The following is a 21,645-nucleotide window of genomic DNA, read 5'->3' on the forward strand; positions in this document are numbered from 1 at the left end:
AAGAGAAACAACTTGTCTAAGGTAACTATATACACACCACTCAACTTATTTATGAAATTTATTTTTATATAAATTATGTATTTCTTTTAGCAGACAGCATTCAATTTATTGCACTATAGCACATCTGCAGTAGAGCTACAAGACATCTCAAGAGTTTTGTATTATTCAATGTAGCACTTTAGACCAGGATCTCTAGAGGCACTCAGAAGGGAGGGAGAAGGGGGGCAGGAAAGCAGCAAGCAGCCAGCATTGTCTTCCACTAAAGTTTCCTTTCCCTAGCTGGTTATTAGAGGCAGAAGCTAATGCTGTAGGGACAGCAGGCAAGAGTTGTGGTAGCATCACTTTGATCCTCAACACTGGTGAGAAAGAGGCATGAGTCAGTGGAAACAGCTTCTGAGGAAGGAAGGGGGTCTTGCAGTACAGAAACCAGCTCTATCCTATACCCTAAAGCAGTGTAGCTTGCCAGAATCCAGGCCATGCTCTTGCAGCTTAGATAGAGATATAGCTCTTGGCAATTAACAGTTCCAGCCTGGGGGGAAGTCTGCTTGCTATGAGCTGCAGTGGCCCTAGGCAGCCCTGCTTTAAGAGTCCCATTGACAATGGAACTAGGGACCTTAAGGCAACTTCAGCATTTTCCCTATAGGCCCCTGCTTGACAAGCACAGAGGAGTAGACTTACTCTTTTTGGTTTATCAACTTTGGTGAGCTGCCATGGTCAAAGCTAGCAGCGAGTATTAATCAGGTTGGAGACACTAAAACTGTCACTAAGCAGCATCTATTTCTGCTCTATGGAATGTGCAAAGCAAGCCTTAGAGCTCAGCGTAGGATCAGCCCCTGGACTGGGACATTCATACTCTTGGATCCCACTAAGTCTAAAAATCCAGATTGGCTCATAGGATCAAGAATACCTTTAACAAACCAAATAGTCCATAGATGGTTAGTTAGTAGCAGAGCAGCCCTGAAGTGCTGCAGGTCTTAGACACCACTCACAAGATATGAACAATACAAAGCTCTAATTTCAGCCTCTACAAAGCATGGAGGCTGAGTCACTTAGAATGAAGGAATTCAGGGGGACGGGCTTTCACTGGCTGAAGGGCACAGAGCTGATCTGGCCCAAGTGCTCCACCTGAAGGAGACAATTGCTTCCCAAAAATAAGCTTTATAGCCAATAAATATGGAAGAAGTGTAGCTAAACAGAGTAAGCAACATGATTGAAGACAGCAACCTCCTTCCAAGGTTAAAGTCATGCATCAGGTGAAGGGAGGGGTGTGTACTGGTGAAAACCAGGAGGAAGTATTCAAGCAAGTAGTGGATGCAGCAGCCCCTTGCTCTGTTATCCCTTCATTCTGTTTTGCACTACACTGAAAAGACAAGTCAGTCACATTGTAAAGCACGTTCTTCTGAGACATCTGCAAACAGCAATTTGGTGCAGTAATTGGATTTTAGGCCTTCATGAGAGCGGTGACCACAGCCTTGGCATTAAGGCTACGCAGGTCACAGTAGGTTTGTCCAGTACCAACAAACACGATTGGCTTGCTAGTGATGTAAGTCATGGAGATTGCAGCACCAACCTGTGGAAGAAAGATCATCAATTAGTTGGTTTGAGGAGATCTGTTGAACAGGACTCTGCCTGAATGTACAACCCACTCCTAACAAAAACATCATGTGATTGGCTAGAGCAGAAGCCTGTACACTGGGCATGTTGAATTTCCATTAGTGTTACAGCAAGTTGGAAGGGAGTTCTTCTGATAGACCACAGAACTTAAGGGGTTGACAGCCAGGAATTCGAGTTAAGATTCTAAACAACCTGAACTCCCTCTCCGCCCCCATGGGATAGGATAAATCAAAGCAACTCTGGAAAGTCCATCTCTGCTGCAAGAAAGACTGTGTCCAACTGGGAGACCAGTTTGTTTAGATTAGCTAGGGAAGTCTCTCTGGTATCAGGCAGATAGAGTTCCATTGCAAATGGAGGGAGCGTTTTACTACATTGAGAGAAGGGACAATGGTTCCCTGAATAGCCAGGTGAACTGGAGCAGGGTCTAGCTGAATCTGATTGGTATGCAAGAAGATGGTGTGACTATTTTAACTAGATGAGATGTGGCAGCTTAATGTTATGGTTGCCAGTCAACTAACTTCAAGTTGCCAGGTTTGTAGCTTTAGAATACAATGGCCTAATTGCTGTACGAAGGTATTATATTGCCTAGGAATTTCTTTAAACTGTATTCCCAGTATGTTCACAAGTCTGAGGGAGTTGCCAGTCAATCAGCACTTCCATAGTCTCACACTGAACAGAGAACACGTTCTAAAGCTGATACCTGGAGCTAAATAAACAGCCTGCTGATCAGACCTTAAAGCAGCTGCTTGTCTTCCTGGGCCACAACAGTTCAGAGCCCTGAATGGAAACAGTCTTTCAAAGTCAATAGTTGATTTGGCAGGGAACCAGAGCAAAGATGTAGCACTTAAGCAAATGTACAGTGCAGCTGAAATCTACCTGGGGCAGAGGCCAACACCCAATTTTTACCATGCATGGACTCCCCTGCCAGGCAGTGGTACTATGTCAAAACAATCAGTGCTTGTGTCTGTGATTCTTGCCTACAATCTGGGCAGGGAGGAGCTGCAGTGACAGACTCCAGCATGGAATCCCACTGGAAAGGGCAGCTCATCCCTCTGATTTCACCATGAAAGGGGGTGCAGTGATGGCCAGGTGCCCCTGCAGGAATCAGGCTTGTTGCTCCTGTGGCTCTGCATCATCTCCTGTCAGAACTAAATGCTGTGATAAGGCTCCCTAAGGCTGCAGAGGGCTTCTAGGAAACAGACTGATCAAACCACCTGAAACTTCACTGGAACAGGGCAAAACACTGAGCTGGAACATTACCATGAAGGGTTCAAGCACATCCTGGTGTAACTCAGGGAAGCAGCTTTCATAGAATCTCAGGGTTGGAAGGGACCTCAGGAGGTCATCTAGTCCAACCCCCTGCTCAAAGCAGGACCAATCCCCAGACAGATTTTTGCCCCAGATCCCTAAATGGCCCCCTCAAGGATTGAACTCACAACCCTGGGTTTAGCAGGCCAATGCTCAAACCACTGAGCTATCCCTCCCTCACTCTTCACTTTCAGCAGCCTTGGGCATTGCTTTGCCAGCCCCAGAATTGGTAGCGGTTGTGCAGGCTTCACCCCCGGACGCTCCAGGGCTAGGGGAAAGAGTCAAGTTACAGTTTGAGGATGTTGATAAATTGGAGACAGTTCAGAGTAGAGCCACAAGAAGAGCAATTAAAGGACTAGAACCCTGCCTTATACTGATTGTCTCAAGCTGCTCAATCTCTCTAGTTTAACAAAGAGATGGTTAGAGTGACTTGATCGCACTCTAAGTACCTACAGGGGGAACCAAACATTGATAATGGGCTCTTCAGTCTAGCAGGGAAAGGTCTAACACAATCGAATGGCCAGCACTGAAACCTGACAAATTCAGACTGGAAATAAGGAGTACGCTTAACAGTGAGGGGAATTAGCCCCTGGAACTCACCATGGTTTGTGGTGGATTCTCCATAACTAGAAATTTTTTTAATCAAGATGAGATGTTTTTCTAAAAGATCGGCTCTAGTTCAAACAGGAATTACTTTAGGGAAGTCCTCTGGCCTCTGTTATGCAGGTCACAGACAGTCACAATGGCCTCTTGGGCTTTAACCTATAAGTTTTCATATTGACCCAGCAGTTGTACTAATAGTAGGAAATTAAAAGCTCTAGTGTGAACAGTCAGAAGGGCCAGCAAAAGTAATGACCTGGTCATTCCTGACCTTAATTTCTTTTCAACTAATTACAGATGTGGATGGCTCAGCATAAAATGAACCATCCCCTGCCTTCCCCACCACCTTTTCAATGGAACTGTAGCAGTGACAACTGAAGCAAGGCTCTTAGTTCCCAACTGAGCCATGTTTGTGAAGTCCAGCACTGACACTAATAATTGTCAGAATCAGATACCGGTTGCTTAGGTCAGCAACCTCAAAGTTCAGAGGGCTCAAACATCTCTCCAGCAACTATCCCCTGCCTGGAAGAACAATGACACTTTGCCTTTCCAAACCCCCTGCTGCTAGGTAACACTAGCTGGAACTGGTGTGGAGAGTAAACCTTTTGAGCCAGTGAAGGTTTTTATACCTAACACACCAGTCCAGGGAAAAAAAGAGAGAGAAACAGGCATGCAATGGGCATCCTCTGAGGCCAGCACCTTCTCAGGACTATGCTGACATCCTCCACAGCCTGTACAGTTGAACTGCTGCCATCAATAAGACATTTGAGAGTGCAAGAGGTTTTTATGCTATACATTGTGCTGAGCTAAGGCAGTTTTCCCTTACACAGATTTAGAGCAGCTTTAATTTGCCTCAAGTTTTGGAGTTTGTTTTGGTTTTTAGTAGTACTGATCTGCAATGGGATTCCCTGGTGGGCCATTTGTGTCTTGCTTGTTACAGCCCTTCTAAAGCGATCTCTGTTGGGGAGCAATCGGAATAGCTTCAATTTAGACAACCAACCATTCAGATCTACAATAAAGATTCCACTTGCCCTGGTGCAATATTGTGATATTATCCAGCAGTCACCACCCACCCCAAAGTAGAACATGAAGTCATTAAACTACCGTATATACTCGTTATTTAGCCCTTTCGTTTATAAGCTGACCCCCAATAGCAAAAACTGTATGACCCTTTCATAAGCTGACCCTGTATTTCAGGGGTTGGAAAACTTTGGCTCCCAGCTTGTCAGGGTAAGCCGCTGGCGGGTGAGGATGTTTTGTTTACTTGGAGCGTCTGCAGGCATGGAGCCCCTCAGCTCCCTGTGGCCGCGGTTCTCCGTTCCCAGCCAATGGGAGTTGCAGGAAGTGGTGCGGGCCGAGGGATGTGCTGGCCGCTGCTTCCCGCCGCCCCCATTAGCCTGGAGTGGCGAACTCCGGCCAGTGGGAGCCACGATCGGCTGAACCTGTGGACACGGCAGGTAAACAAACCGGCCCGGCCCGCCAGGGTGCTTACCCTGACGGGCTGCGTGCTAAAGGTTGCCGATCCCTGTATTAGATATTCAATTCAATGATTCCATAGAGTTTAAAATCATCAAATTTTGGTGTAGACCCGTTTATAAACCGACCCCCACTCTTCGATGCATCACTTTTTTACCAAAAATATTCGGCTTATGAATGAGTATATACGGTACTTGAAAGTAGATCCAAAGACAAGAAGGCCATGTGAGAGGAGTCTCAGGGGTGCGAGTATCTGACTGATGCATCAAAAGAACATGCCCTGTTGAGGTCAGAAACAGTTACTCAATTTCTCCCCAGCTGTTTGGTCTCAGCAAGAAGAGGATCCATACGGGGTCATTTAAAAAGACATTAAAAATAGAAGATTCCAATGGGGAGAGAAAGAATGAGTAATCTCCGGGTATAAAGTGAATGGCCATCGTACCTTGTCGTCGATGGTATCAAATTTGGTGAGCACAATTCCATCAATGAGACGTGGTGTCTGGGCCATGGAGTGATCAGCAAGGGCTTTGTTAAACTTGACCTAGGGGAAAAATACAGCCAGGAAATAAGTCCATGTAGGTTCTTCTAAGCAAGTGTCCATCATTGGTATGGGAGTACCTCCCAAAGTGTACACAGAGGCTCATGCCGATAGGGGCCTTCTCCCTCTGGTAGAATTTTGTTTGAGGTTAAAGAATCAGAAACTAACCAGCTGATCCACAGCTTCATTTCCCACTAGGGCTTCCCCGACAAACAGAACCAGGTCAGGGGTGTTGACTGCAATGAGTTTAGCCAGAGCTGTCATCAAGGGGGCGTTGTCTTGCATGCGGCCAGCAGTGTCCACCAACACCACGTCAAACCCCTGGTTACGTGCTGGGAAAAGAGAAGTGAAGGGGGTTATGAGATGAAGCAAGTTGAGAGAGTTCTAGTCACACACACTCTGCTCCTCCAGCTACTGCCCTTCTGCAGAGTATCAGGGGTTCACTCAAGTCTCTTTCCCCCCCTCACAATATTTTCTCACTGCAAGACACTCACAACCCATAATAAATCCCCTCCCTGGGACAGGACCAGTCAGCATAAAAATTAGGGGACTAGAACTGTGGGCCCACGCAAGACCCCAGATGAAGAGCCTTGCACTCTGGGGAAGGTCAGCTTGATGTCACAGCTTGGGCCCTTCTCTCGAGCAGGTAGGTTCAAACCTTCCCCAGTAGGCAGATTTCTACTCAACCTTCACTAGGCAAACTGATCCCCAACTGGGGAAACTGAGGAACACACTGACCCTTATGAAACTGGCTTACCCCACCCCCCCATGCTGTTCAAGTTCAGAAGAGAGGGCACGGCAGCTAATGCACAAGGTCACTGATTTCCTGGACAAAGGAGGAATCCATCCCCACTGCTGGAAGCCTTCCCTGATCTCCAGTCTGTGCTCCACCCAGCTCTCCACCAGGGGCTGTTCCTGACCTGTCCATTGGGCCGGGGACCTGAAGAGGAGGTGGAGTCTATTACAAGTGTGGTGGCGAGGAAGCAGTAAGGAATGGCAAACCTCCAGTGTCAATGACAAAGCCAGGAACACAGCCCAACAGTCCAGTTCCCCACCCCAGCTGAAACCTTTACGCGATACGCCAGGAGTCCTGACTGGTATTCCCACCTCACACCCCGTGACCACTCCCCCTCCCCTAGAACAGCCAGCTCCTGGCTTGGAAAGCAGACTGCCGTTCTGGACGCCCGGGAAGAGTTGGCCAAGGCAGGGCTAGGGCTCACCATACGAAATGGCCTCCATGGCAATGCCAGCAGCATCCTTCCCGTACCCCTTCTCGTAGAGCTGCACCATGGTGCGGCCGCCGTGACTCTCTGGGGGGTGCAGAGCGTTCAAGCGGCGGGTGTGCGTGCGCAGCTGCTCCACGGCTCCGGCTCGGAACGTATCGCAGGCGGCAATGAGGACGCTGTACCCGTTTTCAATCAGCCAGAAAGAGATCTGGGGGTGGGGGGAAGAGATCCTGTTACCATCCCCAGCCTGAGTCCAGCTCTGCTCAGCTCCCAGCCCCATATGCCACCCGCAGGCAGTTTGCTGTGTCATTCCCCACCACCCCAAAGGTCAACAAAGGAGATTCCCCAAATGTCCCAGCCCAAGGCAGTCACTGACAAATCAAGTAGGGAAGGGCCCAAGTCTCCAGAGGAGAGTGGTGAATATGTTGGCAATGCCCCCCCTTCCCACTCCCCAAAAAGAAAAGGGAACCTGCTCCATGCTCTTCTATAATGCCAACAATCCATACAGGTGCTTCCATCTCAGGCCCCAGTCGAATCCCTTGGCTGAGTTACAGCCCCCCGTCCCTCCATCCCCACAGAAATGCCCCTTTGAACACACCACACCGAGGCAGTGATCAAGCCAGCACTGGTTCCTATCTCCAACCCCAATAGAACCCACACATGCTTGCAGGCATGACTAAGCTCTGCCTGTAGTAACCAATACCCTGCATGTCTACACAGCCTTCTAAGGATGCCAGAGCACTTCGGTGCATGTCCATTGCCTGCTCAGGGCTGTACACACAGGCCAGTCTTGGCCTCTAGTGATAGCTCTATCCTAGGGATGACAACATCACTGCTGCAGTTCAGGGCTGCCTTCCTGCTGATCTCAGAGCATAGCTTGAGTCAGGCATTGAACAGCACTGTTCATATTACCACATCAAGCCTTCCAGTCAGTTGCACACATTGTAGGAAGAGCTTGATCATCTAAGCCAGACTGAGCCTGAGGGAGGTAAGGACACAGGGAAGAGTCCTAGGCGGCAGCTTCTCCAGATCCTCAGTTTAATTAGCCACGCCATGGGTTTAAAGATAAACGTGAAGGGCTTTGAAATTGACTAGGCTGGTAGAAGTCCCTGTAACTAGCACAGTGATCTGTTAGCGGGATCTCTTCTCCCCTGCTGATGTTGACAAGGGGCTTTTCAGCAGGGAAGGAGGTGTGCATGTGAATAGAGTCAGAGCACACACCAGCTCTCCATCCCCACTAGGTAGTGCAGACTAGTGGCAATATACTAGTGCATGATTTAGGAAGTTGAGCTGCCCATCAGCACAACAAAATTCAAAGAGCTGTTGGACCCACAAAGGAAGTGAACTGAACAGAGGAATGGTTTTTGCTAACGTTTTGGTTCTAGGAATCTGGGTGCCATAGCCCAAGGGGATTTGAGATGGTGTCTCCGGAATATAAGTAGGAAAGGAGGGTGGATTCTCCTGAAGTGACCAAGCTGATCCCTGAGAACGCATGCAGGCTGCGCCCTACCTTGGCTAGGTTGGTCGACTTTCCAACCCCATTGACACCACAGAAAGTGACGACATATGGCCGGCGGTGGCGCTGAGCGTCCATGACGTCACGCAGCATGTCCACACGGCGCTGGGGCTGCAGGATCTGCACCAAGGACTCCTGCAGGGCCTGCTTCACTGTCGAGGTCACCGCTGGGAAAGGAATTAGAGGAACCTTTGTCAGCATTTGATCCCAGATGAGGTGGCTGGAGCACTGCCCATCCTTCTCCCACAGCATCTCAGGAGCATAACAGTCAAATGCAACCTAGATTGGCTCAACTGCCACGCCCAGGAATGTGGGTTCCCTTTGGAGCAGACTGGCTGTTCCCTTGTTAATCTGCCAATTGAAGGCCAAACTACAGGAATCCAGAACTGTAGTGGATTAGACATTCCTAAACCATGGAGAGGTGCTTACCCAGCAGGAGAAACACCGGCTGAGGTTATCCCCTTCTGCACATGCACTGAGAGTCACAAGCCACTTGGCAACTAGAGACTAGGCTATGCAAGCACAAACAGGCCTCAAGGGCAGGCTGGAACAAGCCCAGGGTCCCATGTCCCTTGGAATATTAGAAGGGCTGAAACACAGCCGAAAAGCAGCCGTGATCTGCTGGGACTGGCACGTTTTGTTTCAAGCATCAGGGCAGTGGGTGGGGGAAGAATGAGACGGCATTACAGAGACTTGGGCTAATAGGTTAGAGAACTCAGAGCAGCTCCTTGAATGGAAGGACAGAAACACTTACTGGTGAAGGTGCCCATCACTTTCCCTTCCAGTTTCTTAGCCACCGATTCACACAGCTGGACAGCTATTTCAGCCGCAACGTTCTTTGCTTTGGAAGAGAAAAGGCAAAGGAGCAGATGTTAGCGTTGCGAGACTCTTGGGCTACAGGACTCAGGGTTCTCCCAGTCCCCCCAGAAGGTCTCTATCCCAGCCAGCTCCAAGGGAGGAGGAGTCGGGAGGGTAATCCGCCCCTGAGGGAGAGCAGAGCTTGGCATTGCCAATCATACCCTGCTCTAGAGCAGACAGCAATATGGACAATGAGTGCAGATGCCCTTCTCAAGGCCTTGAGAAGGGCATGAAATGTGCCCTCTTATCCCCAGTCACAACTCACAGCCCAGATGCTTCCTCAAATGATCTTTCAGCCCCGAAGCAACCCCCCACCCCAGGGGAAGGGAGATCAAAGCAAGGACTTCACTGTCAGACCCCCAGGGAAGTACAGATCCTGTTTTGGGGCCAATGGTTTCTCTCCACATCAGTCAACGCCAATGATCCCAACCATTTTATCTTCCTCCTCTACCCATCAGAGTCCTCTGGATGAGACAAGAACTTCTGAACCCATCCACATCACTGCTTGGGACACTAGTTCCCTTCTGAGTCTGTTCCAAAAGTGCATTATATTCAGTTCAGCCTGATTCGATTTGATGTGGGTGAATTACTGCCCTCTTAAAAATCTAGGATTGTCACTAGACCCTGACCATTCCCTACCTTGTCACCAGTACAACCCAAGAGGCATTTTACAGAATGTGAGCAAACCAATTAGAATATATAAAGAGTAGGATCTCTTAAATACAATGTGCAGAGACACACAAACCTACAGGCCTACTATCCTAAGCACCACTCTATCAACTAGTCCAACAACAGGGTATCATGTCAGACATAACTGGGATTATCCAGCATGTCATGCCACAGGAAAGATACGTGACAGATAGTCGTGGATTTCACCTACGACCTTGATATCACAGAAGAATTGGCCACTCAATGTACTTGATCCACTTGCAAACGTCCCTGAGAGAAATTTTACACCAGCATTGTAGTCAGAGCTATGTTACGGGTTTGTTTCGATATCATTCAAAACACAAGGATCTACCTCAACGTAGGACACTGGGTAAGTGGGTCCCCAGTTCAACAAGTTTAAAATCAGGCCCATGCATCCAGGAAAAGGCTCATCAAGGGGGACTTTTGATGGTGAGTGCTGTATGTGGGACACATCCCCAACATCCTTTGTTCTGTTAAGCCTCCCTCCACAAGCCCTGTTCTGCACATATATTCAGGGCAGCAGAACACATGCTGTGGAAATAGCATATGCAACGCTCCTGCAGCACAGTTTATAGACAGCGTGGAAGGACATAACCGAACTCCAAACGCCGCTAAGGAGAGACAACAACAATACTGGAAGAAAAGTTGAAGAGAAAGGCTGGAAATAGCAACAGTTCCATGATCACTGGCTAACGGGGTAAAATTCAGGGCAACCTACAGCATCCGTGGCAGAGCTACAACCCCACTTCTTGGAAGAGTCACTTTAAATCCTTAATGCGACTGTTGATACAAAAAAAAAGGAAATAGAATTTTAGCGACAGGACTGGAGAAATGGCTCCTTCCAAATGCAGACCAGTCGCTCTAGAGCCTGACCCCGAAAGCAAGGCCACAGGGTACTAGTTTGTAAGAGACATTCCAGACTTACTGATCAGATGATCCTTCATCTTCTCCAGCACAGAGTCCATGTCCTCTCTTGTTAAGCTTTTGGAACCCACCAGGCCTTTCAGCATCCCAAACATGCCTCCCAAACCACCCTTCTTAGCCCTGTGAACAAGCAAAGTGTGGTTACACATTACAGCTCTCAAGCGTAAAGGGATGGTGATGCTCTTGAAGAGAATAGCAGCTAAAGGGAGGAGAAGACTGGACAGCCATGACTGCAATTCTCAAGCTAATATGCAGCTGGTCACTTTCGCCTTCTGGGACTCAGCTGCTCCCTAGTTCCATGGCATTTTAATAGGAGAACCAGATTAACAGGCAATAGTTCAAACTGGGCGCTGGTCTGTATTAGCTGATCTGTGAGCAGCACGGACAGAGCTAGGTTTGCAAACCTCACCTTGTACAAAACTTCTGTATGAAACAAGTTCCAAAGTTGTCTGGGAACTAGCACGGGTTTTGCTCAGTTACCGTGCCCAGAGAGGTACCAACGGTATATCAAGAGTCACTGAGGGAACACAGATTCGGCTTGGAAGTGGTGATTACAGGATCATTTAGTCTAATGACTCAGCCTGCAGAAATGGAAGGGCCATTCACAGCCGACTGCTTATTCGCCATGTGCACCAGCATTTGGGACAAAGCAGGCCAAAACCATGTAGTGCGTTAAGACAATACTTCCTTCCTAAAGCCAAGGCATCAGCTAGCAGTGCCCGAGATCCATGTAAGCTACTCTATACAAGCTTAGCAGACTGGACATGTTGGAGGAAAAGCTGAAGGAGATAAAGCAAGGAGATAGCTGGGATAGGGGGGCTGCAGGAGGACTTACCTGGGCTGTGAAGGGTTCTGAATAACCTTCTCCTCTTCAGGTTCCTCTTCATCACTCTCATATTCCAAATCATAAAGGCGGCCAGGCTCCCGATCTCGATCTCCTAGGGCCTGAAAAGGATGGCGGTAGGGGAGAGGAGAAGCCATACAGAGAATCAGAACCTGGCATTTAAGCCTTAGTTGATTTCTTTCACTGGCTCACTGGTACAGAGAACTCTTGTGAGGGGCCAGTCAGAATAATGTGACCATCTGTAGCACCTGCGGGGACTTTGGGGAGTTTTATTAATATTGTCTAATCACCACAACTCCCTAGTGAGCTAAGTGGTGGTTTCCTTTTACACAGAAGGCTGAAATAACTTCCCCCAAGATCACACAGCAAAGCAATGACAGACAGGAGTAGAATCCCAGAGTCCCGATTCCCAGCCCTCTGCTCCATCTACAAAACAACCTTCCATATTGCATGGATATCCCCCTAAGGTAGGTTCCCCCACCTTCCCCCACACAGCTTTTCTAGCAGTTTGGGAGCTGATTTCAGTTCCTCCAAGAGATGATTCCTCTGGCATTGAGGTCCAAAACTGTAAGAGCACCATGAGGAGCCAGATGGGTGCAGCTTTCCACAACCTAGTGGAGACTGAGCAATAACTTTGGCAAACTAGTGGGAAGGCACTGCCTAACTAAGACCTCATCTGTAGCAGTCACACCCCCCAGTTTCTGTTCAGTTCTGCATGCTCTAATCCAGCCATGGAGCTTGGGCCACTCTCAGGATCTCCATCCACAAGTCAGGTGAAGGTAAGCTGCAGTGGCAATGCCCCAGGGCCTAGCACAGAGACTAATCATTCTATAGGAAGGGGAATGTTTAGGACCTTACCATGTCAGGGTCATACTCCTCTGTGGGACAAGTGTCTGTGTTTCCGTTGGTAGTGGAGTTACTATAATCGAGTACTTTGGCATTAGAGTTCCCCAGCTCCCACACACGGGGCTTCTTCCCCTTCTCCTTCTGAGTCTCAGGCTTTGGGGACTTGCTGGGAAGGCAGAGGAGAAGCTATTAAAGCAAACTCTATGATGACAGCAGTGACAGTCCCACCATGAGTGAACTACAAGAAGCGATTTTAAGCAGGGAGTGTCTCCCATATGAATGGGATGAGTTTATAGGGTTTACCATGTGGGACTGGTTCACCAGGTATTCCATAGTGGCCAATATTCTCTCATTCAGCGAATGAGAGAACTTCCATAACATCCCTCCCCAGCTTTGAGAATTCTTTTCTGACCCCCATCAGTTTGTAGGGTAAGTTGCTAGCATCCCTTTAATCTGGAGGTAGTCAAGAAAGCACGGGCAACATTCAGGGAAGACTCGTGTTAACCATCCAAAGATTAGAAAGATAGCAAGTTATGGTTAAACTGAAAAAAGATGAAGTATGGAAGCGTACTGCAAAGGTCACCAAACCAGCCTCAACTCTGACCTCGTACCGCTGTCAAACTTAGTGCAACGAATTGCTTTGATCTGTAGGTGTCCCCAGTACAATTCAACATGCGGCCCTTTGCTCTTACCATGAGAGTCCCATCACTGAGGAGGTTTCTAACTGTTAGTCCAATACAACCCTTCTCTTTTGAGTCACATGTACCACTGGGAAACAGGGTTGTACAGCTGTCCCAGATAAAATTTGGTCAGTTTGTGAATCCAAAAAGTGTTTCTCCCCGCCCTCCAGTGAATGACACGGGCATCCTAAAGAAGCCAAAAGCCACAGGAGATGTTTGAATGATGGCAGTTTGCCACCGCTGGCAGACTGAGTGTCTGGCATTCCAATAGCTGCTGCAGCCTGATCAGGTGATTTTCAAAGAAGTTCACATTGAGTGAAATCTTGGCTGCACTGAAGTCAACAGCATACCTCCCATTGACTTCAACATGGCCAGGATTTCACCCTTTGTCTAAGTTCCTGGTCATGCACAGGGCAGACACATGTGGACAGCACTGGATCACTCACAGGGCCCAGAAAGTGCTATCTCCACACTTTCAAACAAGCTCAAGGAGATACTTTTTCAAAAGCCAGTGTCTTGTTTAAGCCTACCTCATTAGAGCCCTAAGGTAACCAGGGCCGGCTCCAGGCACCAGCTTGGCAAGCAGGTGCTTGGGGCGGCCACTCTGGAGAGGGGCGGCAGGACCAGCTATTCGGCGGACGGTCCCTCACTCCCGCTCGGAGCGAAGGACCTTCCGTCGAATTGCCGCCGCAGATCGCGATCGCAGCTTTTTTTTTTTTTGGCTGCTTGGGGGGCCAAAACCCTGGAGCCGGCCCTGAAGGTAACCTCCTGCTGCCTCACCTTCACCCAGGAAATATGGCAATGACATTTCAAAGAGCACAAGCCCTTAAAAGCCACACCATGTGCCAGTCCTCAGGATTAGAAAGGGCACAGGTCATCACTGTCATTGGAACAATAGTATATTCCTGCATTGTAATGCTAGGGAGGGGTATTTTAAAAGCAGATCTGTTTGTTCCATCTTAAGGAAGAGAGTCTGAAGCTTTCTTGCCCACTATCCACCCAACACATTAAGAACAATTGACAAAAGTTGGTGGTTCAAAAGCAGTATGATAAATAGATCCTTGTCCATTGTTGATGGGTGAAACCCTCCCCCACAGATCTGCCACCCTACCACCACCACCTCTCTCAGATTGGAGAGGGGGACACAGGTCTGTCATCCTCTCACTCACTTGGACTTCTCTCCTCCTTTCAGGCGCTTCTTGAAGAATTCCTCACGGTTCTTTTGCAGGATCTCATCCTTGGTCAGTTCCTCCCTGTCCCCAGTTGCTGCAGGAGGGTTCTGCTTTGCATCTGGGGCTGCTTTACTGGGGACTGTAGCAGCTTCGGTTCCTGAAGCTGGACAAGACAGAGCCCTCACCACAACGTACACACATGATTGAAGGGAAACAGCTTTTACTCAGTGCTAAAAGGTGATCAAGCAATTGACAAGCACTCAGGAGTCAGGGAATCCCAGACGAGTTAGCTCAGCAATGCTAAACATTTATCCAGGTTTCTACACCCTGCTCATCAGGACATAAACCCCTTTATGTAAGGTATCTGTGTGTGTCTCTAGCCCCTAGCTGAAGAGTTTGGAACTAGATGGAAGTGAATTTTATATTTCAGTCTGAAGGCAGCGAGGTTTGCGATCATAACCTTTTCCAGAAGTTGCAGTGTTATGAGCTGGCTCCCAGGGAAGCCATCTCCCGTGATTGCGATTTATGGTATACAGTAAGTTTTCCATTTAAATAGGGGGAAAGAATGGCAAGTAGGGCAGTGACTGAGCCAGTGACAAAGTGACCTGAACTCTGGGATTTCCCTGACCTCAGCGCTTAATCCCATAACCTTAATGCTAGTTTTCCCCTCTGCTAATTTCCCAGGTTTCTCTCAAAAGAGCTTGCACCTGGTGGAGGCTTAAAGGCACTGAAGTCAGGCCCTAAATCCATATTTAAGAACCTAATCAAAGGAACCTGTTTTTCACAAGTGCCGAGCACCGGAGTCAGACTATTTTGATTTAGGTCCCTAGCTTTAGGCACCCAAGTTTGAAAATTTTGACCTAAGCTTGTATGAAACAAGGCAGAGCAAATGAGCAGCAAGTCTGCATGTCATGCACCTTGACCTGCCAGCTAGTGGTCTGTTTCACTGAATCAATTGCTACATGCAGGGCAAGGGACGCTGGCAGCCACAGAAGGGCAAAAGCAACTAGAATAGTGGATCTGAATCAACCTGTTCCAGTAACAGATGTTACTGGGCAGATGTGCCTGCAGACAAGCATGCGCTGGTTTACCGTCACTGAGGGCTTGGTCACAGCCTGGTTTTGGAGCCCTCTGGGCTATTTGCTCATCCCACTGCATGGATCTGTCAGTTGCATCCACTTACCCTCCTTTTTGGAACCTTTGTTTTTCTTGTTCTTGGCTTTCTCCTTTGGTTTCTCCCCTCGAGTTTCTATCATAGACTTGACAGTCTTCTGAGACTTCACAGACTGTTCAAACGTCTTCATGGCAGTTGGAGCTCGGATTTTACTGCTCTCCTCTGCTTCCCTGATCAAAAAGAAAGTGTTATTCACGCTCCAAAATACAGTCCAGGTCCAGAACTTAGCATCACACCATGATAATCACTGGAGCAAGAGTCTACCATACTGCAAACCTCAACTCCCTGGGGTTAGACTCCAGCTCTTCAAATCTCTGCTGAAGACATCTTTTCTCCCTTTGCTGTGTCCCAGTGCCTCTGCTCACTTATTGACTAACAGTATTAAGCTCTGGTTTTTGTTATGCAGTTTTTATGTGACTGTACAAAAAGCCAAGGGATGAAAAACACTATTGAACATCTTCTCTTCCTGAAAAAACAGTTTTATCTGTGCTTGTCATTTGTTAGAGAGACAAGCTGGGTGAGATAATATTTTTAATTGGATCTTTAATTCTGTTGGGGAGAGAAGCTTTCGAGCTTATACAGAGCTCTTCTTCAGGCCTGCGAAACGTACTCAGGGCTTGTCTACACTACTAAATTAGGTCGACTTAATTTAGGTTGACCTACAGCCACCACAGTAATTCAATCGGCTGTGGGTGTCCACACTACTCTCCTTCTGCTGCTGTTGCACGTTCTCACCAAGAGCACTTGCACTAACTAAAGTGGGGCATTGTGGGTGCTGACAGTCACATGGGGCTCACAGCTGTCCTCAACTTTATGACTATGATAACGAGGCCAACTGACAACTCTCCAACATCACCTACACCTCTACCCCGATAGAACGCTGTCCTCGGGAGCCAAAAAAATCTTACTGCGTTATAGGTGAAACCGCGTTATATTGAACTTGCTTTGATCCGCCCGAGCGTGAGCCCCGCCCCCCCGGAGCACTGCTTTACCGCATTATATCCGAATTCGTGTTATATTGGGTCGTGTTATATCGGGGTAGAGGTGTATAAAGAACTCAAAGATGACCCCACACCACAATTTACCCAGGAATTTAAGGGTATCAAATCCTTCCCCAAACTCCTCCAAGAGAAATTCCACAAACTCATCCCCCAAGAACTTTCAACATGCTTCCCAAGATAAATGAACAGGGGAACCAGGCAGACCCATCATCGGTGGGCCATGGCTCTCATGGAACATCGGGACTCATAGAAATCATTCTCAAATCACTTACAACACAAAGAGCCTGCTTTTTCCAGGACACAAGCAACTTCCTTCACAAACTCCACAACATTAACAACCTCCCTCAGAACACCATCCTCACCACGTCACTGCCCTTTACCACAACATCCCTCACAATGACGGCATAGCTGCCTGCTTCAGATATCTACAAGCCAGTGGACAACCCTCAGATATTCACCCCAAACTCATCCATTTCATCCTCACCCATAACAATTTTACATTCAACAACAAACACTTTGTCCAAACCACAGGAACAGCCATGGGTAGCAGGATGGCTCCCCAATACGCCAACTTCTTCATGGGCCACCTTAAAGAATTTCTGGACAAATGCACCACGATATCCTGGGATTGACATGGCTACAACACTGCATACAACAACTTATTTCCTATTAAGGGAGGAAACCTGGAACCTGAGACTCCCATGGACTAAATCTGCATCTTTAAGAAACTGATGTTTGTTCATTCAGTTCCTACTGCCTTTCCTGGCCTTTAGGAGGGGTTTGTTAGGATGCTCTTCATCAGCTGGTGGAAGCGCATGAAGATTGGAACAAGCCATTCCTATCCCAGAGTTGAAACCCCCACAAATCAATAGGTGCACCGGATATGGGCCAGGGATTAGGCTGTGGAAGCCCCACTGCTTGGGCAAAACACTAGAAAATACCCTGTAAGTAAATACCCTGTAGGTTCCAAGTCCAAACTGGGATGCGGGCAATGAGCAGGATCATTTTTGGGCCTTTCCTATCCGACATTTAGGATTTAATAGTTACTATTTTTGCCTTTTAAATCGTGACCAAATCTTGGTACTTCTATCAAGAACAATCATTCCAGAACCTGAAACCACCGATTTCACCTGTTTCCTTTGGCAGAGGCTGTGATGCTTGTCTCACCAGGGAGGGAAACAGACTTTCTACTCACCGTGGCTTCATATTAACTAGGACATTATCTGCCCCACTCTAACCCCACAATCAAGGATCTCAATCATTGATGAAAAACACTCCAAAGGCTTCTACAATCAAGTAGCTTGGAAATTGGTCAGAGTTGGCACTTGTGAAGTAGCAGTGACTCATATCAGGGATGCTGGGGGAAGGAGAGGTTGGCTGTATAGGGAGTGAAGATGGACTCAAAAGGAACGCCTTTTATACCACCTGCTTCTGGTCCCACTCACAGTGTAAGCCTGCCTCAGAACAGAAGATCTGTTGATGGGATGACCCTTGATGTGAAGTTGGTATTTTATGGCCAGTTCGTTGGGTGCAAGATGGCCAAGTGCCACCACCTTGACTCGCATATATCACTGAGAGCCAGCTGGGGGCAGTACAGCTAACTCAGTTATTTCCAAATTGACCATGCAGCACGACCCTGACCCAAGCGTTCTGACTGAGATGACCTCAATGTTCCGCTGGTTCCAGATAGAGAGGGGCACTGAAAGCAGCCATGCTGGCTGGTCCAATCCAGGACATTGGATGTTGAGTATCTAGCCTGAGGTCACTTCTCCTATATGAGAAGTCCTTTGGCATAGCAGCCACATCTGCATAACAGCCTGTGATCAGGTGAGCTCCCATCTCTTGCTCCAGTCAGATACGGTTCACAAAGGACTTCAGTTGAGGGAGACTTTTTGTTTAGTCAAACTCTTTTGGACACTATGGGATCCTTAGGTTATGCCTAGTGAGCTTCACAGCAAGTCAGTGGAAGTGCACTCAATCCCCTGCACTAACCATTATACAACACTCCCTCCAACATTCCTAATGGAAGACAGACAGCCAAAATAAGAGCCCAAACAGCACACACTGCATGAGTGCACAGACATAATATGGCTACACAGACCACTTGCCAATTCCTAATATAGGGCATTCAAAACACAGCACAAAGGAGATACACAAGGAAACTGAGCCACAGCAGAAATGGTCTCATTACCGGAGGAGGTGTAAAAAATCCTCTTTAAAATCAAAGGTGCCATTGAGGAGCCCCAGAGTGCCTTTCTGCTGGAATTCATTGCGGTATTTATCCCGGAACTCCTTATGGACGTCATCTATCAACTTATCCACATAGGTTAGAGTCAGGATCTTCTGAAACCCAACCTGGAAGGAAGTGAACAGAAAGTTACAAGCACTGATAGAAAGCAGACACTATGTATTATTAGCTGAAAGGAAGATACACTGCAACACATTCTTATTGTTACATCTAACTAGCAAGAACAACCACTAAATAGCTTAAATGTGAGAAAGGAGATAGAAGAAGCTGCCATCTTGACAATTAGATAATTTATGACTCTAGGACAGGGGTCTCAAACTCAATTTACCTTAGGGCCAGTGCTAGTCCTCAAATCCTCCCAGCGGGCCAATAATGTCACTCATGCCACTCAGAACCCACCCCCCCAAAATTCACCCCCAACCTGCCTAAGGCTCTGGGAGGAGGTCTGGGGTAGGGGATTGGGGTGCAGGCTCTGGGAGGGAGTTTGCGGGCGGGAGTGGGTATGTGGGGACGTGCGAGGGGGGGAGGCGGGGGCAAGGGAGAGACCCGGCCCCAAAATTGCTGGAGTCCTGTGGCCAACATTGGGGAGGTTCTTAGGCCGCAGATGGCCCGCGGGCTGGGAGTTTGAGACCCCTGCTCTAGGACTACAGAGTCCACTTCAAAGCTTTGGAGATCAGAAACTTTCAAAGATGCCGTAAGGAAAATTCTATGTATTAGCATTTTAAGTTAAATGGGAAACAATCAACTTAAAAAAGCACAGGTCGGAAAATACTGTATCTACTATTGTTACAAACACCTAAGATGATACTAACAACTATCAGGAAAAAAAAATCTTCATTTTTCTTGGGCTGTTGTACATTTGAGAGCACTTTGGGTATAGTCAGTTTCTCCTTTGAATTGGACTTTCACAGATAGGGTAGAAAAAACCTAAATAGGAAGATGTTATTGTAAAAATCACAAATTGGCAGGGATACGACATGAAGCTATTTCTAACTTTTTTAAATGTACTAGATTTCAACTTGAAATGTGTCCTCATTTTACTATTTCGAACCATTACATTAACCAAATTAGTTTTTAGAAACTGTAACATACTATACAGCTTCACAAGCCTGATTTCACAAGACCGATCTCAATCCTACTCTACATCATAAGGCTAGAACTGCTAGTATCTACAGTGCTGGATGATTAAAATAGCCACTAGCCACACACACGTTGCTGAATATAGATCAAAATAGCAGCAGGTACTGCTAAAAACTACTCTCAAAGTTCATTTAGTACACACCCACTAAAGCACTTTTTTAGGGTCCAACTCTGCGGTCATTTTCTCCTGCTGAGGGCACATCTCACAGAATCAGGCCCTAAATTATCCCTAAATTTAAAGTGCACTAAAGGGTGAGGGGGATTCTCCTTCATACCTACTGTACAGATTATTCTGTACAAAGGCACCGTTTACCACATTAGGAAGGGGGTAGCCATGGATTACCTCACAGCAATACAGAGCCTTCACTCACATCCCCAAATAGAGCAGCTATTCTCAGGACAAAGAGTGTACGAACTGCATCCAAGATGACCTTATAGAGGGACCTGGCTAATCTGGGATTGGCTTTTGACCCCAAGCCAAGGGCATCCAGAACCATTAGGCAGAACAGATCAGATGGTAAATACACGTGCCACTGACGCCTTAATCTGCACATTGTAACCCATGGCTATCCTCATCAAACTCATTTAAATCAAACACTAAAAACAAAACTGTAAACTGAAAGAAATCTGGCTAAATGTACGTAAAAAGCTGCTGACAATTCAATCCATGCCAAGCAAAGAATGCAAATATTTGGCATTATCATCACTGCTCAAGGCTCTAAGATTCCCACTTATAGCAAAGTGGAAGGGGGACTCCCATATTACTTTACTTGAGGCTTTTGACAGGATCTGTTAGAGACTGACACACTCAGATGAGACCAAGGATAAATTCTCAACCCCAATGAAGTCAATGAGAGTTTTGCCACCAACTTCAGTAGGGCCAGGATTTCACCCCAGGCCTCCTCCTGTAGTAAAAATCCCAGATTTTTAGATTTCAGAGATATTTTTGTCGACTGAGCCTTACTTGAAAGGGTTGTTAGAATCACCACTGGAATTATACCAGCCACCCACAAAAAGATGACATCTCAGTGCCCTCTAGTGCCATGGCTCCTAAACCCACTCACCAATGGCACCTCCATTATACATAATGGACCAGAAGCAACCCCAAAATGCAACTGGAGTACCAGTTACAATTGGCCACTGAGTCTTGTATGGATCGTTCTAGCGTACCCTGTTAAACCTGGGCGATTCAATTCAACTTCACAAGTAAATTGGACAAGTCACCTCACTACAATAGCAGCCGGGAGTCCTTGGTCAATATTATAACAAACCATACACCCTATTATTGCTCGGTAACAAATGGCTGTTCTGGAATCACAACAGCCTATCACTATTTTAAAAATGAAATACACCTTGTAGAGCACATTTTATCTAAGGATTTCAAAATATCTTTCATATGTTAATTTCACCTCAAAGGCTCTGCACTTGGAGGTAGATATCCCAGTTACAGCACATTGTGCTTCATTGTTGCATCTGTGATAGTAACTGACTCAAGGTCATGAAGCAAGACTGGACGGTTGCTCTGAACAGAGGCTTTTTCAGCCATGCGCAGTGTCTTGAGTTTAAGATGTTCTAATAAGTATCTGTTTATTAATACACCAGTATAGCTTATTAGGGGTTTTATGTCATTCCAGGAAGACACAGAGCCCTATAAACCTGCCCCAAACACCTTGGCAGAGAGGAGGGGCTGTTAACATATAGTTTACTTACCACAAACACAAGCTCAAACTGATTGTCCAGTTTGTATTTAAGTGTAAGAGCTTCATGGTTAAAAGAATTGTTGCCACCTC

General features: G+C 47.2%; 1 protein-coding gene across 1 annotated transcript; it reads right to left on the bottom strand.

The window, feature by feature from the left end:
• Positions 1 to 40: 40 nt before the first annotated feature.
• SRPRA (SRP receptor subunit alpha) lies at positions 41 to 21,645 on the bottom strand. The gene is made up of 13 exons (XM_026657922.2): positions 21,566 to 21,645; positions 18,659 to 18,822; positions 15,476 to 15,636; positions 14,290 to 14,455; positions 12,453 to 12,606; positions 11,586 to 11,695; positions 10,752 to 10,870; positions 9,033 to 9,119; positions 8,273 to 8,445; positions 6,757 to 6,970; positions 5,705 to 5,868; positions 5,441 to 5,539; positions 41 to 1,570 (listed from the first exon to the last, which is right to left on the bottom strand). Exons 3-13 carry the CDS (start codon positions 15,594 to 15,596, stop codon positions 1,442 to 1,444), a joined length of 1,536 nt encoding a protein of 511 aa, XP_026513707.1. The 5' UTR covers positions 15,597 to 15,636; positions 18,659 to 18,822; positions 21,566 to 21,645; the 3' UTR covers positions 41 to 1,441.

This window comes from Terrapene carolina, unplaced genomic scaffold, assembly GCF_002925995.2.
Source record: "Terrapene carolina triunguis isolate 2854851 unplaced genomic scaffold, T_m_triunguis-2.0 Scaffold374, whole genome shotgun sequence".
Lineage (NCBI taxonomy): Eukaryota > Metazoa > Chordata > Testudines > Emydidae > Terrapene > Terrapene triunguis.